General features: G+C 43.5%; 1 protein-coding gene and 1 long non-coding RNA gene across 2 annotated transcripts; one reads left to right on the forward strand and one right to left on the reverse strand.

The window, feature by feature from the left end:
* Positions 1–5,776: 5,776 nt before the first annotated feature.
* On the forward strand, positions 5,777–14,824 carry SRP19 (signal recognition particle 19). Its single transcript, XM_082191686.1, has 5 exons — positions 5,777–5,927; positions 7,482–7,557; positions 11,691–11,762; positions 12,193–12,304; positions 13,678–14,824. The coding sequence occupies exons 1-5, from the start codon at positions 5,887–5,889 to the stop codon at positions 13,809–13,811; spliced, it is 435 nt and encodes a 144-aa protein (XP_082047812.1). The 5' UTR covers positions 5,777–5,886; the 3' UTR covers positions 13,812–14,824.
* Positions 13,913–19,020, reverse strand: LOC309514494. The gene is made up of 2 exons (XR_014211996.1): positions 15,632–19,020; positions 13,913–15,601 (listed from the first exon to the last, which is right to left on the reverse strand). It is a non-coding gene; the product is annotated as an uncharacterized lncRNA (long non-coding RNA).
* Positions 19,021–19,064: the final 44 nt, after the last annotated feature.

Genomic DNA, 19,064 nt, shown 5'->3' on the forward strand with positions numbered 1-19,064 from the left:
CATGCAAGTATTTTAAATTAATGCTTGCTGTTCCACAATACATTCCAGATTAGATTTGATAAAGAATCTTAATTTTAGAATGTTGGACTATTTTGATTGCTGTTAGCCGCCCTGAGCCCAGCTTCGGCTGGGGAGGGCGGGATATAAATAAAAATTATTATTATTATTATTATTATTATTATTATTATTATTATTATGATTCAGATCAGTTTCGGTTGAGCACAACTATCCCCATCTAAAGAATTTGGCATGTGCCTCACTTGCTTAAGCATTCTCATTACTAAACCTTTTTGAAAGCATAACTAGAACTAAATCAGCATGTGTGTTCAGTGATAAAGAATTGAAACATGGTAACAGCTTACTAAAGACAGGAACATGGTTGTAAATTTGCCAGTGAAATTGTTAGAGAAATATGACTTGTGCAGCGCACTCGAATTACTTTAAGATCCACACAGTTAACTTGGATCAATTGTACATTTTCTTGATACAATTGTATTTAAAATCAGTTACGCTTCCAAAACTAAACTAATTGCTGATTTCATTCCTTACCAACGCTGTTGCTCCATTTAATGATTAATGAGTGAGGAGGTTGGGTGACTTGGGATTTGCCCTGGCTGTATGCAGGCAGCAGTGTGATCATCAAGGTACACAGCTGGAGCAGTAATTGCCTGTTGAGACTTGCAGTGCACAGTTAATGTGTTTCTATTTGGATATCAAAACATTAACATGTTAGACAGGGCTTGTACTGCTTGAATCCAGGATGCCTTAAAAGGAGCAAAATATTTGGAAAACTACACTTGATATATCTGCTGTTTGCATGGCTTATCGGCCTTTTGCAGTTCCCCTGAAAATTAAATATTTCCTTGCATTTTAAAATGTGTTGTACATCTTGGTGAGTCTCCAGCGTGTATGTAACAATGATGTGCAGTCACACAGGACCAGGAGTTCCTGTCTTGTCTCCTCAGTCAAAATGTTAATTCATATCTTAGTCTTTTCCTGACTCGATTACTATTGTCTCGCTTCAGTCTTCCTGCCTCTCTCCATAATTTTGTCGCAGCCATGGCCATTCACCTCTCAGCGTTGCTCAGACCACACAATACCTCCACTCTTTCTGGTTGTTTCTTCCCCACATGTTTAGAGTAACATGTACCATGTACATCTATGGCACTGTATAAACAAGTCAACAAAGGCAGAGCACAATCGAGTATCAATAAATGAGTATGTAACAAAGTATACTGGAATGAAAGCACTGAAGAAACTAGAGGGCAGTAAGTAGAAAATGTATTCATAAAAGTAGCAGGTGGGGACTTTGACCTAGAGATTTCAAGCTGCAAAAGTGAAATATATTTCTGCTCTGGGGGGAGTTGCTGATACACCCTGGCGAGGAGGGGGGGGAGTCCCAGAGGATCCTCACAGGGGTGGGAAACCTTTTTCAGCCCAAGGCTTGGGTTCTCTCATGAGCAGCGTTCTAGGTTTTGCATGCCAGCTGTTGGCAAGGCCAGAGGCAAAGTGAGTACCATAACGGATGAAAGCTACTTTTGTACAGTAGGCTACATTATAGCCTTGCAGAAGATACTACACCCCTCTCCACATCTCCATCAGGTAAGCAAAAGGTACTGTCATCACAGCTCAAGGCCAGATTCAGTCAGGTAGAAGCATTCAAGGAGAATGAGAAGCAGGACTAATATGGCCTGTGGCTTCTCTATGACTAATGTGCACTGCTGAACCTTTGCAGTAGGGAGACTGCTGTACAGTTGTACCTTGGATCTCAAAGACCTTGGCTCCCTAACGATCAAAACCCAGAAGTGTGTGTTTCAGTTTTCTAGCATTCTTTTGGAACCTGAACGTCCAACACAGGTTCCGCGCTTTGGTTTCTGAATGTTTTGGAAGTCGAACGGACTTCCAAGGTACGACTGTACTGTATTATCAGGATCTAATCATCTGGGAAGCCTACATGGGTATAACAATCTCCCTGCTGCAAAAATTCAGCCCTAAGGAACTGGAAAAGTAAACATGCATCTGTAAAAGAATAGCTTTCAGGAATAAGGTGGCTGTGTAAATTTACTTGGAAAAATCTTTGTTCTGACAAAATCAATGCGAAAGGTGGATTTTTTTTTTTACTATTCAATTTAAAAGAATAGCTTGGATTGTGTGCAAAGGCACAACAGGCATTGCTCTAAATGACTGAATATTATGGAGAGTCGTAAAAGAGAACCACACCAGGGAAATACGTATGGGAAGGAATAAAGAAAGGAGAAAGCGTGACCCTTTTGTAGTTTTGGATTGTAGCCAGGGAAATAAAATGTGTGTTTTCTCCTCCTTCTTCTTCTGCTTCTTCTTCTTCTTCTTCCATGAGTTGTAATATTTTGTGCACATTGAATAATTGCATTTAATAAAACATCTGTAAAGACATGGCACTCGGATTTAAGAAAATATTGCAATGAAACTTCCAGCTGACCGGGAAAACACAGTTAATATTGAGTCTCGTAGCACCTTTAAAAGCTAGCACATTTATTATAGCATGGTCCACAAAAAAACTATGCTATAAATGTGCCAAGTCTTAAGAGTGTCACAAGACTCTGTATATTTAACAGAGTTTGAGGTCTAAGTATTTGCAAAAACTGCATTGCAACGCAGAGCAGAGAGTCAAGCCTATGCAGTCTCTGCTGGGAAATGCATGAGGAATTTTAAAGCAAACTGATGTATCTTCTCTGTTTATGTAAGCTTTAAATGCAGCCTTTGATGTTCTGTTTCCTGCCCTGACATGTATTTTTAAAAATGTAATTTTATCTAAGGTTTCACTGACAATTGGCCTGACTGACAACTGTAACATACAGCCAAATGTTAATGTTACATTCTCAGCATAGCTGAACCTTTATATAGAACCAAAGCCACAGCAGATTGCAGCAGCATGAAACAGTGGGGCGTATCCCATGTTTCCCCAGTGTCAGCATTATCTGTTAGCATCTTGAGCAGCAATTACAGTTTACGCAGGTGTGTCTAGTGACATTCCTTTGTAGTAATTCTATTAATATTTGATGACAAATACACTATTGCTGCATTGACATAAAGCACAGGCAGAGAAGTGAAATTCATACATGAAGCCTTGCTATGAATGCAAATTAGGTTTGCTTGGTTCCCTGGGGGAGATCCTTGAGGCTGAAATCATATGCACAGTTACTCGAGACAAAGTTCCATTGAACAGATTAGATTTATGACTGAGTAAAAAATACATAGAATGACACTGTAAGAGCACTAAAGAGCTCATCTGCAAAAGTTTTCCATTAGATATTATTTTATGGCATGTTGTAAAACAGGCCAAAGAGACCCCTTTTATTAAAAAAAAAACTTACACCCCAAAATAGTGGAATGTGTTAAACATTTGTGAACAATATTTTAGACCTGAAACCATCAAATTTACCCATTTGTGCCATCTGGAATGGAATGGCCTGGGCCACCAACTTCCTATCTATCTATCTATCTATCTATCTATCTATAGTATACCGCTCTTCATCCAAGGATCACAAGGTGATTTATAATACAAAAACAGAAAGATACATAACATAGTAACAAACAAAACAATAATACTTGCCTACACACAGTTTAAAAGGCAAAAGGTTGGTTGATTAGCCAAAGGCCTGGGAGAAGAGTAATGTTTTTGCCTGGTGCCTGTTTAAACCAATCAAATTCAGAAGCTATACATGGATAAATAGGATTGATGCAATAAGCCATGAAATGTCTACAGAATACACATTCCCATGCCCATTCTGGACAATAAACAGTATTTTGAAAAAAGAAAAATGGCCGTGATTGCCACCCAAATGCTAACCAAACCAACCAAGTTCACAAGTCACATTGGAACAGATGGGAATGATGCTATATCTGATGCTCTGCAATACTGCTTATCCCCCACCTTAACCAGCCAACATCACCATCCTTTTCTAATGCCAACCCTCCTGCAGTGGCACCTACCCTTGGAAAACTAGGCTTGTATCCAGCGATGTAGTCCTATTAGTGCAAGAAGTTCCACCTGTGCAATGAAACTTCCTCTCCCATCCCATGCTCCATTCTGTTCTGGGAGGATCCCAGATACAACCCCTAGAGAACATGCAAAGATTATAAGAAATAGTACCCTCAGCCAAGAGTGTTTTCTTACAAGCCATAGAAAAGGGGTAGCTAGCCCACATCGCACCAAGACTTTTGGCTGCCGGAAATGTGTTTACACATACACACACTCCTCTGATTCTGTGATGCCAAATTTTTTATGGTGTCCTAAATTAATTAACTTTATATTACTAACTACTCCTGTAGACCCCCCCCTCCCTACAATACTGTGGTGGCAAAAAGTTCTTTTTGTGGCCCTATCTTTAAAACAAAAACCTGACTTCTGTTGCAAGTAACTCGCAGTGATGCTGAAACGTGCGCGCCCTCCAAACCAACCTGCAACTTACCCATTAAAAAATAAATAAAAACGATTTAAAATAGCGTAGAATAGATGATGGGCATAGAAGCCAACTCCTAAGGGATGCGGTCCATTCGGCCCCCCCCAAAAAAAAAAATATTTGAGGGGGCTGCCCCCCCCAGGTTGATGGGCATTGTCATTCAAATAGTGTGCATGTGCTGCGTCTTGTGATGTAGGGCGGGGCTTATCTGCCTCCCCCCCCCTCCCCAAATCTTATTCTACTTGGCACTCCTGGTGATGGGAAAACCTTTCGGAAAGCAGACTTGAAACCTGCCGTCCTCGCCCCCGCTCACTCGCCCATCCTCTCCCCGGAGAGCTGCTTGCGTCTGGATGCAGCCCTCGCTCCAGGGAGCTTCTCCCTGACAGCTTCCCTTCCCGAGCCTCTCTTTTACTACAGTGGTACCTCGGGTTAAGAACTTAATTCGTTCTGGAGGTCTGCTCTTAACCTGAAACTGTTCTTAACCTGAAGCACCACTTTAGATAATAGGGCCTCCCGTTGCCGCTGCACGATTTCTGTTCTCATCCTGAAGCAAAGTTCTTAACCCGAGGTAATATTTCTGGGTTAGCGGAGTCTTTAACCTGAAGCGTATGTAACCCGAGGTATCACTGTATTTAATAATTTTATTTAATAATAAAAGAGATTTTCGGTGCAACCCGCGACTTCTTCTCCCAAGACCTCGTGGTTTTGCCTCTCAAATAACATCCCCGAGGGGCAGCGCCCCCCCCCTTAGGCTGCGGCAATTCTGTGCCCACTTACATTGGCGTAGCCATGATTTATGTTGGGTGTATGCGTGTGTGTGCGCGCAGAACCTCAGTTAAATATTTTGTATTGATTTACTTGATTTTTTGGTGGGGGAGGGGGGCAGCTGCCGCTCCCTGCGTCCCCTCGGCCACGCCCATGCCCACCTCCCCAAGAGTAAGCCCCATTCAATTCAGTGGGGCATATGGCGACACGACGCTGCTTGCAACTGTCTTGGTTCTACACTGTGCTTCTATCTAGCTTCTATCTAGCTAACATTCTGATTGGTCCGCCTTGTTTCCCACTCCCGCCCACCGAGGGGAAAAAAAATAGAGGAAGCGGTGGCGAGATGCTAATTTTCTTAGCTCTATGGTGCAACTTCAATTCTCGCGATGCGGAAACCTTTTCCCACTACAATTCTCGCGATACTCAGAACCACTGGCCTCCCATTGGTTCGTCCCCAAAGCCGGGACGCTCTCTCTCTCTCTTTCTCTCTTGCTTGCTTTGCTTTTTGAATGATAGTCCCGTGACCCATTAGCGAAGGGCAACGTCAGCAGTGTGAGGGCGGGACGTCCGGTCATGTCTCTTCCCTCCCCATGTTTCCCGTCCCCCATTGCGGCTCGGCCAAACTTCCGCTGAGCTGTGCTTTGAAGGCCCGGCCCGGTCTGCCGACGGTGCGGACACCATGGCTTGGGCTGCGCCCTCTTCGCCCAACGATAAGTCTCGGTAAGTGGCGGTGGCGGTGCTGTCCGCGCTGCTTATGGTTCCTTCTGTGGCGGCTCCCCGCCATTTCTGCCGGCTGTGGGTTGGGGACCCCGAGGGGGGGGGGAGGTGGTTATTATAAGTGGTCGTTATTCTCTCTGCCGCGCCTGCTGCTCGACGGCTGTCGCAGCCCTTGGATAAAAGCGTATTTATAAGTAATATAACTTATAACCGCGGGATAACTGTCTGCTGATAGCCGAGCGACCTGGTTTCAAATTCATTTTACTCTATTAGATCAGTGGTTCCCAACCTTTTTTTTTTTTTTTTTGGCCATGTCCCACCTAAGCATCTCTAAAATCGTGATTCCCCCCCCCCCGGTGACATATAATTATTATTATTCAAAAAGTGAACTCCTATTCACGTGGAAGAAGCCTAAAAGGCCATTCACTTACTTGCTAATAACTCATTCTCGAATTGCCCCCCTTAAAAATCAAATTGCTCCCCTGTGGGCGTGTGCCCCACGTTGGGAACCACGGTATTAGACCATAAGGGTTTTCGTGCATTGATTAATGCGCTTTTTGTAACTGGGGAGGCAAAATAATGTTTCGGAACCAAGAGCTGTACTTTCTTAGATGGTATATGTGGAAGTAAGGATCCTCTTAGACCTTTTGCAGAATTTCGTTCTGGCTTTAACACAAACATGCATATGGAGATCCCATATGTATTTCTATGGTTTTTATGCTGTTAATTTGCTGCAGTTCACTTTAGATCCCAGCCTCCCAGGTGACCGTCAATGTCTTTAAAGATGTATTCATCTTGTGTTAGAGATGGGCCCCTTTAAGATGATGGCTCACACTGGCAGGTTCTATGGGCATTTAAAACAATATACAGTAAGTGGAATACATGGAATATCTTGTTCAGAGTGTCCACCTGGCCCATGTCTAGCATTCTCTGTTCCATCCGCACTCCCTTATTTTCAGGGTACTCTGCAGTGGCCATTGAGCAAGCTCAATCCTAAATAGGTTGGTTTGAGGTTTCCCCATTTTTTAATACTTCTGTAAACCTTTTATCCTGTGAACCGCCCTGAGACCTGCAGGGATAAGGTGGTATACAAATTAAATTAATTAATTAATAATTTAGGTTCCTCTAATCCTGCTAATACCACCTCTTGTATGTGGATGGTGCTGTTTTGCTAATAAGGCTAAGCATTTGGATAATTGATTGTTATTTGCTGTATCGAATATAATGTGTCTACTGCCTGGTTAAACAAGAGATACATTTTTAGTTGATTTAATTTTGTTCTTACTCAATTGATTAGTTAAGTATTACAGCCTTTGGGGGTGGCAGCCAAAGCCTTTAGCTCCATGCTTCATATTTGCAGTCAAGTGAAGGGGAAAGTGTATTTTCTTTAAAAAGTTGATCATGCCATTGTCTGGCAGCTGTAACTCCACTTTGGTTGGTTCAAGGCAGGAACTTTAAAGTTGAGTCTCAGGCTGAGTCTTGGGGTGGGGTACAGTACTAAATATTCTAAACATGCACCAGCAGCTTTCAACTTGTGTTGCTTTTCTCTTGGCTTAGGTTCATCTGCATATATCCTGCCTATATAAATAACAAGAAGACAATAGCAGAAGGAAGAAGAATAGCACTTGAGAAAGTAATTATTGGATTGGGGAGGAGCGGGTCACATTTATTTATTTAAATATGTGTAAAACACGCTTTCATTGGATATACAGTACGGGGGTGTTCAGCCTAAAACATAATACAGCAGTAATAATGTTGGGTAAAAGAATTGGTAACATTAATAAAACTGGCTGGCAAAGAAATTATAAATTTAGTTATATACCCTTTTTTGGCGGTGGGGGCAGATGTTATAGGCGAAGGGGATCGAGATACGGATATGCTCGTACCCCTTCCAATCTGCGCCCCATCCTTCACTGGTGTTGTGCAATGCCAGGTCTATAGGCAACAAAACCGCTACCCTGCGAGATTTCTTTACCTCGCAGGGGGTCGACCTGGCTTGTGTGACGGAGACCTGGGTGCGCGAAGGGGTAACTGTTACCTTACGAGAGATGGCGCCCCCGGGTTTCTCCGTCCTCCACCAGTCACGGACTGTGGGCCGGGGGGGAGGGGTGGCAGTATTAATCCGGGAAGATTGTTCTTTCAGGGCTCTACCATCGCCATCGATCCCCGGCATTGAATGTGTTGGCCTAGTGTGGGGCTCCGAGGAGAGCTTGGCCGTCTGGCTGGTGTACCGGCCACCTAGCGCACCAGCAGCCACCCTGTCAGGCCTGCTGGAGGCGGTGGCCGGCTGGGCCTTGGAGTTCCCTAACCTATTGGTATTGGGAGACTTCAACTTCCATGCTGATGCCACTCCCTCCTCACAGGCTCTGGACCTGGTGTCTTCCATGGCACCACTAGGGCTCTCCCAGTTTGTTTCGGGCCCCACACATCAAGCAGGCCACACGCTGGATTTGATCTTTGGCGCCGGTATAGATGTGATCATGTCTCCTTCGATGAAGGTGCCATGGTCTGATCACTACGCTCTGAAAGCCAGGATTGACTTTCCACCCCCACCCTGCTTAGGTGGCGAGCCGATTTGGGCTCGCCCGCGGAGGCTGATGGACCCTGATAGATTCCGTCAAGCCTTGCGGGACCTTGCTCCCCCTGGCGACTCATTGACTGAGCTTGTTGAGGGCTGGAATACCCAGCTCCTGGCAGCCATCGATGAGATCGCACCTAAGCGCCCTCTGCGACCCCGCAGAAACCGGGCTCCCTGGTTTACCAAGGACCTTCGGAAAATGAAGCGGGACCTCAGACGGCTAGAGCAAGTATGGCGGGGTGCCCGTGACGGAGCTTCAAGAACATCTTATAGGGTTTTTATGAAAACCTATGAGATGGCAGTGAAGGCCGCTAAGAAGTCTTATTTCTCGGCCTCCATTGCATCCGCTAGCTCTCGCCCGGCACAATTATTTAGTATAATTCGGTCTTTAACGTCCCTTGAAGGACAGCCAAATTTAAATAACAATCTGACACACAGCTGTGAGGCATTTGCGAGCTTTTTTGCGGAGAAGGTCCTGTTGCTCCGCCATGACCTCCCTGCCAATTTGGATACAATAAAGGAACTGGAGGCCCCTCGACTGTCCTCGGGTCCAGTATTGGACCACTTTGACCGGATATCTCCAGCCGATGTGGACAGATTCCTCCAAGCTGGAAAGCCCACCACCTGTCCTCTTGACCCGTGCCCGTCATGGCTGATTAGAGCGTGTCCAGACGAGGTGCGGGCCCCCCTGGGGGATATCATCAACTTGTCCCTTGGCACCGGGATATTCCCAGGGGAACTGAAGGAGGCGGTGGTGCGTCCGCTCTTAAAGAAAACATCACTAGATCCCTTAGATCTATCCAATTACCGCCCGGTCTCGAATCTTCCATTCCTGGGTAAGGTGATTGAGAGAGTGGTTGCTGAACAGCTTGGTAGGTTTCTGGATGAAACATCTGCTTTGGATCCATTCCAGTCCGGCTTCCGTGCTGGTCATGGGACCGAGGCGGCTCTGGTCGCCCTAACAGATGATCTCCGCAGGCAGCTGGATCGAGGCAGGTCGGGGCTGCTGATTCTTCTAGATCTGTCAGCAGCCTTTGACATGGTCGATCACGAACTCCTGGACCACCGCCTTGCCGACGTGGGGATCCAGGGCACAGTCCTTCAATGGCTGCGCTCGTTTCTCTCTGATCGGGGACAGAGGGTGGCGCTTGGGGGGGAATTGTCATCGCGTCACTCCTTGGTGTGTGGAGTGCCTCAGGGTGCGATTCTCTCCCCGATGCTTTTTAACATCTTTATGCGCCCCCTCGCCCAGCTTGTCCGGAGTTTTGGGCTGGGTTGCCATCAGTATGCTGATGACACCCAACTCTATCTGTTGATGGATGGCCATCCTAACTCGGCCCCAGACACACTGACCAGATGTCTGGAAGCTGTGGCTGGATGGTTACGTGGGAGCCGGTTGAAGTTAAATCCTTCGAAGACAGAGGTCCTCTGGCTGGGGTGGGACGATATGGGATCGAGGGGGCAACTCCCATCTCTTGCGGGGGTGCAATTAGTGCCAGCACCGTCCGTTAAGAGTTTGGGTGTAATCTTCGATACCTCCCTCTCTATGGAGGCGCAGATTACAGCTATAACAAAGGCGGCATTTTTCCATCTCCGCCAAGCTAAGCAGTTGGCCCCTTATCTCTCTCGCCCTGACCTAGCCACTGTGATCCACGCGACGGTCACCTCCAGACTGGATTATTGTAACTCGCTCTACGTGGGGCTGCCCTTGAGACTGACCCAGAAACTCCAGCGGGTGCAGAATGCCGCGGCGAGACTCCTTATGGGGTCTTCGCTGCGAGATCACATTCATCCGGTGCTGTACCAGCTGCACTGGCTCCCGGTGGAGTACAGGATCAGGTTTAAGGTGCTGGTTTTAACCTTTAAAGCCCTATACGGCCTAGGACCCTCGTACCTACGGGACCGCCTCTCCTGGTATGCCCCACAGAGAAACCTACGGTCTGCAAATAATAACATCCTCAAGGTCCCAGGCCTCAGAGAGGTTAGGCTGGCCTCAACTAGAGCCAGGGCCTTCTCGGCTGCGGCTCCAACCTGGTGGAATGCTCTGTCACAAGAGACTAGGGCCCTGCGGGACCTGACATCTTTCCGCAGGGCCTGCAAGACAGAGTTGTTCCGCCAGGCCTTTGGTCAGGGCGCAGCCTGACTCCCTCCTCTGGCAACCTGCACAGAATTTTGCTTAATCGGTTGCCATCAATTTGATTTTAACTAATTTTTATAATGAAATATTTTTAGAATGTATGATTATTTGATTGTTTATTTGATTGTTGTTAGCCGCCCTGAGCCCGGCTCAGCTGGGGAGGGCGGGATATAAATAAAATTTATTATTATTATTATTATTATTTATATTGGAGCAATTAGCTTCCACCCTTCCGGTATGCAGCCTGAGCTGTTTATGTATGAATTTAGTTATATACATACCATGCATAAAAATAATTTGTAGAAAGGGGGAGGAGGGAATTAATGATTGCGTACATTTTTAAAATTACCTGTGCCAAATACCTAAAGGATTTACTACTCCCTTCCCATCGAAGAGCCTTTAAGCCCGTTTGTGTGCCTGCAACCAAGAAGTACCAGATTTAATGGACCACATTCTCTTAGATTGCCCTTTACATAGCAGACCTTGCCAACTGATGCTGGGTAAAATGTTGCTTCTCCGGCCCACAACTCCAAGAAGAAATCAAATGAGGTTTCTCCTGGCAGATCGGGGCAAAGATACCACTGCTCTAGTAGCTTCCTTTTTAGCCACAATTTTACCCGAAAGGGTTTCCTTCCCTTCGGGAAATAGCCTGGGTGTAGCAGAACATCTAAGTGTACACGACCACAGTGTGACCCTTGACAGTTTCACCCTTGTCCTTTTAATTATCCCAGTGATTTGAAACAGTTTATATTGTGATGCCAATAAAGGTATTTGATTTGACATTTTAAAAATTTATTTACCAGAGACTGAAAGGGCTGTGTCAGCCCCCCCCCTCCCACAACCCTGTATTCTTAATAGTTGTGCTTCACCAGCTCAGAACATTTGGTTCTTGCCACAGTACTTTAATATCTCATGTTGGTGCAAAGTAATACTTACTGAACTGTTCATTGATCATTTTTTAAAGTTTATATGCAAGAAAAGCTTTATTACTTGGAGTAATCAACCATTTTAGCTGCACCTGATAGTAACTAAAAATGTCTGACTCTTCTAGGCAGTTGAAAATCCAACACCGACAGAAATTCAAGATGTATGTGCAGCAGTTGGACTTAATGTGCTTTTGGAGGTAATAATGATGTTTAGTTCTCAATGTAATTGGAGCATATACCACAGGTGTACATGTCTGTCCACTTTAGTTTTATTTATGCTTTTATTGTACTTACTAGTTGCTTGTTTTTACAAAGAGTAAAGATATATGTATTACAAAATAAGTGTTCATATTTTTAATGGTAATCAGAGGTGCTGGATTGGAAAGCACCTTAAGAGTAAGCTATGAGCTATAGGAATAATGGCCTACCTTATGGAACTTGTGTAAGGTTTACTAAAATAATGTGTGAAAAACTTGTGCAAACTAATTGTTCAGTCTTGAGCATATTTACTCAGAGTTTAGTGTGGGTCTTACTCAATAGTAAGTGGACTTCATATTGCAGTCATAGTATGAATGTATTTTTAAGTAAGCCTGGTTATAAAATGGTAACCTTTTCCCCAAATGCTAGAAAAACAAAATGTATCCCAGGGAGTGGAACCGTGATGCACAATATAGAGGAAGAGTGCGCATTCAGCTGAAGACAGAAGATGGCAAACTATGTCAGCCTCAGTTTCCAACACGTGAGTGAGATTAGCTTTTTTAAATTATACTTTTTGAACTAAAGACACCTAAGTTTAGGAACCCAGAGGTGTGTGTGTACATGCAGGGGTGGGGAGTCCTGCAAAAACCTTCCTTACAATAAGGGGCTGCTAGAGGTAGCACCGCAATCATTGTTGGGATCTCCATTCGACCGAGCTGATAAAGCTCATCCTCCTTCGGCCGAGTCCTTCGGAATCGCCCCCGATGTGATTGACGACCTGAGCCTCTGATAAGGCTCCAGGCACACACCCCCATTCAGCAGAGTTTCCAGCACAGGGAAGAGACGAGAGGTTTGGGCTACATTGCTATGCTTTATTACTAAGCTATGCAGACAGAAAAAACATCCTCTCTCTGTGAGAGCAGAGAGCAACAGGAACAAAGGAACAGGAAACCACTAACATCACATCCGTCTCCCGTGAGATTTCCAACAGTATGGAATGTGCGGAATGTAAACAGACTCTTGTGACTCCAAAGCACTGCTCAGTGGCAAATAGAAACTAACAATCATAGCCATATGTGACCACCCTCTCCCCCCTAGGGAGCACTGTTTTCCTAGTAAAAACTATACATATACTCAACTACCGACACCTTTCAGTACAAGAGTCCCCATCTCTCTGACTTGATTTGGGCTTAGTGTATTTTCATCTGCACAGTATTAAAAAAAAATTCTATCAATGCAAATGCTAGACCCAGGGCCGGCCCACCCATGAAACAATGTGAGGCAGCCGCCTCGGACGGCAGGATCGCCAGGGGCAACAGTTCCCAATGTAGATATTTATTCCCTGCCCCCTTGTTCCTGATGTAGATCTTCCATCAACCCTTTTCCCTGGCGGAGTGGGGGAAGCTATTTTGTGGTTTGCCTCAGGTGCCAAAATGTCTTGGGCCAGCTAGAGCCCTTGATCATTTTCAAATACTTCTGTAAGCATAAGTCTAAATACAGTAGACATACCTTAAGTTACTGTTCTGCCACCTTACTCCAGCAGGATCCCAGTTCTCTTTGTGAATGGAAGGGCCCCTTCCATTCACAGAGGGCTCTTCCACAGCCAAACTGAACCATGTTACTTGAGATGGGTTCTTCTTTTTTGTAGCGAAGGAATGTGTGTGCAACTCACCCATGTTTTGCTTGGCTGTGCCCACTCTTGCCTTTAAAGCCCCTGGAAGGATAGTTATGAGGGGTTGTGACCCTTGGGCTGAAAACGGCTCCCCATTTCTGCTGCAGGTGACTAGTTTTGGGTGGTTTCCTGTGTAACTTCCAGTTACCTTGTAAATGCAGCAGCGGTGGTGGAAAATGTAAGGGCTTTTTCGTTGCCTCTTCTCTCATTTTTCCTTTACCTCTGTCGTCCCCCCCCCTTAGGTAAGGCAGTGATGCTATATGCAGCAGAAACAATTCCTAAACTAAAAACAAGGACACAGAAAATGGGAAGCAGTGACCAAAGCCTACAGCAAGGAGAGGGAAGTAAAAAAGGTAAAGGAAAGAAGAAGAAATGAGTGTGGCTGATACATATGCAATGTATTAAGATGAATATAGATGAAGGGGATTATTGGCATCTGAACTGAAAGTTGGAGAAACAAATGAGAACTGTCAAAACTTTCTGGACTGGACTTTGTTTAACTTTTATCTAATGCTACAACAGATCAATTGGAAATATATGGAAACATCTACTTTAGTATTTATACTGAAAAGCTTGTCTATTAATGTGCAGAAATACATTAAAAATGGACACAGTCAATACTTCATAGATCTGATTGACCCTGATATGGTCCAGATTGGTAAAGATAACAGAGGAATAGGTTAATTCAGTGTTGTATGATGCTTCTAAACTGATTATTCTCATTATTAAAATAAACAACCCTTTGAATCAAACCGTTTAGAAAGCACGGTCTTAAAAGTTCCTCAGTCTAAAATAACTGGTTTTAATTTTATATCTGAATCATTCTATAATGGAGCTAGGCAATCTGAAGACCCCTCATGAATGAGGGATGTTGTAACATTTGTTTAGACTACTTGTATAGGATTTGAATAGTCTAATGAACGTGGAATGCAGACTACAGTCAGTCAGATTTGCATATTCAACAATAGTCGGAAGTTTATCCAATTTGTAAAAATGTATTTAATTCTAAAATATTTATGGGGGTAAAGTGTGAACTGTTTTGATGTTGCTTCTGCAATGTTCCTTATGGTTTACCATATCTGTTATAATGCTTTTAGAGCATGATACATAATATTATAAAAAAATTCACTTTTAAGAAATTATTGTAATTGGATTAATCCAAAAGTACCTTGGGCCAATATATGTATACTCTTTCTGCTTAAATGAACTTGGTTACCCAACTGCTACCTAAGACTAGCATAAATCATGATAATACAAAATTATGACACATTTAAGTTGGTGAATTGTTTAGCCAAAAGTCATGAATTCTTAACAGGGTTAGAGTAGCGATACTGTGGCAGAGAAGTGTAAGTTCCTGTCACGTCAAATATATTATATTTTATGCACATAGTGCTGCTTCTCTGTTCCAGTTTGCAGCTCTTGTGGTGCTTTGTGTCATTCAGCCAATTCGTCTTCAACTTTTCAGAGCTGAGCCCCACCTTTAGACCAAAAATGCATTTATTTTTTTACCATATTTGTATGGTTTTAGCACTGCTTCTGTGACCTGCCTTAAGTGAGGCTGCAAATCAATAGTGGGTCCTAACGTACCATTTGAAGACCAGTAGTTTAGTCCTCAATATCAGAACCCACAGAGTGCAGGATTTTAAATTTGCAAAATGTGAAAGTTTTGCCAAATTCCCCTAGATGGCAGCAATGTTAAACATGACTTGCTCAGTGGAAAGCATGCTGTTGGACTTGCTGTCTTTTAAGTTTCCTTAGAGTATTTTTTAAAAATTGCCTTCTAGCCTAGTCTTGTCTTTAATTGATTTAAGTCATATCATGTTTGCAAATACTGCTTTCTTGCTGTTGTCGTATTTCCAAAATGTCAGGGTGACACAAAGGACTTCTTTATACATTATACATTATTTTACAGAAAGTACATCTGTGTAGGGGAAAGTATGTAAAGTCAAGTGGAGGGATTTTTGTGTTATCGGAAGAGGCTTCAACACTGTGCTTTTACAGCAACTCCACAATTCTTGACTTAAAGGCCTAGGTATAGAGAAACATTTTCACCTGACGCCCAAAGATATGTAATGAATGCGCCAAGCAAGCCTCCCTGGGAAGAGCATTCCACAAGCAGGGAGCCACCACAAAAAAGACCTTTTCTCATCTTGCTGCCCTCTGGATCTCTCACAGAGAAGGTACACATAGTAGGACCTCAGATGATTATTGTGGCATCCGGGTTAATTCATATGGGGAGAGGTGGTCCTTGAGGTATTGTGGTCCTGAGCCGTTTTAAGGCTTTATAGGTAAAAACCAGCACATTGAACTGGGCCTGGAAACTAATTGGCAGCCAGTGCATTGCTCAAACTGTCTTACCCCGACCTGGCTGCCAAATTCCGCATTAGCTCAAGTTTCTAATGTGTTGCAGTAATGCTGCTGCTTAGCTGACAAAACAACCTAAAATGTTGACCCTAAGAATCTGTTAGTGGCATTTTTTGAAATATGTTTTCTGGGCCACCTGCTATATTAGTCCCAGAATTCAACTTCCGACGCACATTCGGAGGCTTCCTTGTGTTTGTTGTACCTTCTGCATCTGTATTTAAAGTGTGCTTTGCATCTGTTCTGCTCAAGGGAGTTTACAAAAAAAGAGTAATCAGACTACATAAAACATCCAATGTCATCATTTAATGTTATACTAAAAGAACCAAGCACATTTAAAATATACAATGAGAACTCTATCAGAGTCTGTAGAATTTATAAAATGAATCCAAATATTTGTCTAAAGAAGGGATGTTTTGCAATGACGACTGGAGATGGAATTACAGTTTCATGATACATACCAACTCTTGCTACATTGAGGTCAAAGCCAAGCAACATTCATCATGTGACATTTTTACCATTTCGGTTTCATGTCACATGATGAATGTGATGATTCACATGGTGGAAAACTGGTGATTTTACTACATTAAAAGTAAAATTAGAATGTGGGGTTGAGCAAAGTAGCATGGTTGCTGTTTGTCTGTTAGTCTTGCTTGAATTCTGTTTTGTAAGGAGGGGAGAGTGCTGTTGAATTCAGGTCCTGCTTGTGAGCTTTCTGTAGTCATTTGCTTGTCAACTGAGAACAGGATGCTGACCTAGATGGCCCACCAGACTGTTCTAGCAAAAGCATATGTTCTTAAGGATTTTTTAAAAGGGGTTTTTGGGTTTTTTTGTCTCTTCTGCCTAAACGTCTTGAGGACTTGTGTTTCAAGTGCAGCTTACAGGGCTACCATAAGCTATGGCTGCTTAAAAAGAGCATCAGCAGGGAACTGAACATTATTAGACTCTGGATAAATAGTGTATTTCCAATTCCTTTTACTTTTCCCCAATTGTGTTGGTCTCACATTTTCTATTTTATCTCTTAATCAGAGGGGTTAAAAGCAAGAGGGCTGCCTTGGTCAGCTCTAAGGCAAATGAGAGGAATAAAATGTTCCCCATAAATGCAAATATTTTATCCCACAAAAAGAGATATGACCGAACATTGATGGTATAAACTATATGAAGTGCTCCACACCTCCCTCTACCCCCACTAGTGAATTTTCTTAGCCCTTTTTACTATGCAGATGAAGAGCTCAACTGTGAAGGTTTAGCCAGGTGAGTTTTTGCAATAGTATATTGGATGAAAATGAATTTTCGCATAATCCTTAATTCCTCTACATGCAGTGTGACTATATTCTGTGAAGAAATGTAAAAATCACATTAGGTTAAGATACGGTTCTTTATTTGTTTGCATTCTTCTACGTACATTACATCTTCAGCACAAGCTGGTAAGGTATATTAACTTTTTCAAGCACTTGACAATATTTTTGAGTGTGGATCCAGAGCTGCCCTTCTACAAACAGAACACCTCCCATTTGCGGGACTGAGATCTATCAGACATACCTACTGCAGGAGGGTGGATGGGAGAGATGGTCTTAACTTATTTTCTTCTGCAAGCCCCCCTTGTGTCTACCTCCTAGTTCTGAACGGTCCCCGAACCTTCACTAGCAGATTTTGGGGAAGTACAGGTGACTGTGAGGGGACCCTCTTCTACAATGGCTCAGAGCATCCTCTGGCTACATCAATTTCGGGGCAGTTTTTTGTATGTGATGGATACATTGATGTAAGGCTGCTGATACTTTGTTCTGCTATGTTTACAAATTGAAGAGATACTTTCAATGTATATATAACTAGATTTTGTTTCTATGTGAGGATAAATCATCTGAGCCTCACAAATTTACACTTGCTTGCACCTTGCCCTACAATCTATCTAATATGGCAGCAATTTAATCAGTTCAGCTTCCACATAAATTACTCAAAAGCACGTAAAAATGCAATAGAAATAAAACATTACAGCATGCAAGACTGCTCTGCAGCTAAAACGTCAGCATCTTCTGACTCTTTCAGACTGGCTTTAAATGCTTATGAAGAAACATGAACCCCACCAGTGTGGCCTTATTTTGTCATCATTTTCAAGGTAGTTTAAAGCTGGCACAAATAATTTCCAAACTGGAAACATCTGCTAAGGGTGGACGCACTAGCTAAATTGTTCCTCTGTTGTTACACAAGACCTTTAGCACCACTGGTGTTTCACGTTTGTAATAGGCAGTAGCAGCCCTTTATAGGTCTACCACCAGAATGGAACAAACTTGATTGAGAAGCGTATACATCAACCAAGTGTTAACTACCAGCGCATCATTCCTTAAGGATGTAGGGATGCACATTACCTCGTCCCTTTACCTGCATTCTGTACATATGTATATCATGTGCTTGCTTGGATGCACATCAAAAGCATTTGTACCAAACATAAGGTTTAAAGTAGAGTACTCTGGCTTTCCTTTGCTGCTAAATCTCGGTTATGTCAAGGGACAAGTCCTTTCCCTCCACATCTCGCTACCTCTATGCTGATTTGGCATTAAGTAGTGCTACCGTTCGGACACTGGTCACCAGGAGAAAAGCAGTGCAATTGGCTTAATTAGAAGATATGGTAGTGAACACTTGCTTTGATAGTATAGAGAATAGGCTTGTTATGACTCTTACATTTGAAAATGAAACCTTGGTAACAGGAACAGTCTGGCTACCAAATAGGCAGAAGCTGGTTATTACCATTCTGTCTTGCTGGCAAGCTTGCAAGGGCACGTGGCTGTTCCATGGTAGAGGCAGAATGCCAACCTAGATGGCTGTTTTGACTGAATCAAGCCAGGCATTACATGTATTGATTAGTTTCTTTTCTACAAAGTTGCAGGGAAGCTCTTTCGACTTTACGTGCAAAGCAGACTTCAAATAACCACCAGTAACACTCTGTGCCGAGCCCGATAGGAAGGAATGGATGCTGAAGAGGGACAGTGTTTGGTAGAGTATATCAGGGTGCTTTCCAAAATGGGGTTTAAAATCAGGTCCAAACAGCGGTTTAAAAAAATAAATACGTACAGTGGTGCCCCGCAAGACGAATGCCTCGCAAGACGGAAAACTCGCTAGACGAAAGAGTTTTCCGTTTTGGAGGTGCTTCGCAAAACGAATCTCCTATGGGCTTGCTTTGCAAGACGAAAATGTCTTGCGAGTTCCTGCGGTTCCCCCCTCCCCCCCTTTTTCTAAGCCGCTAAGCCGCTTATCAGCTGATCCGATAAGC

Source organism: Podarcis vaucheri (genome assembly GCF_965113315.1).
Source record: "Podarcis vaucheri genome assembly, chromosome: 11".
Classification (NCBI taxonomy): domain Eukaryota; kingdom Metazoa; phylum Chordata; class Lepidosauria; order Squamata; family Lacertidae; genus Podarcis; species Podarcis vaucheri.

What these genes read in the sequence shown, in the direction of transcription:
- SRP19 (XM_082191686.1), top strand. Translation starts at nt 5,887, where the DNA reads ATGGCTTGGGCTGCGCCCTCTTCGCCCAACGATAAGTCTCG. An exon ending in TCGCCCAACGATAAGTCTCG is followed by an intron (nt 5,928 to 7,481) that starts GTAAGTGGCGGT and finishes CTCTTGGCTTAG; the next exon opens with GTTCATCTGCATATATCCTG. An exon ending in GAAGAATAGCACTTGAGAAA is followed by an intron (nt 7,558 to 11,690) that starts GTAATTATTGGA and finishes TGACTCTTCTAG; the next exon opens with GCAGTTGAAAATCCAACACC.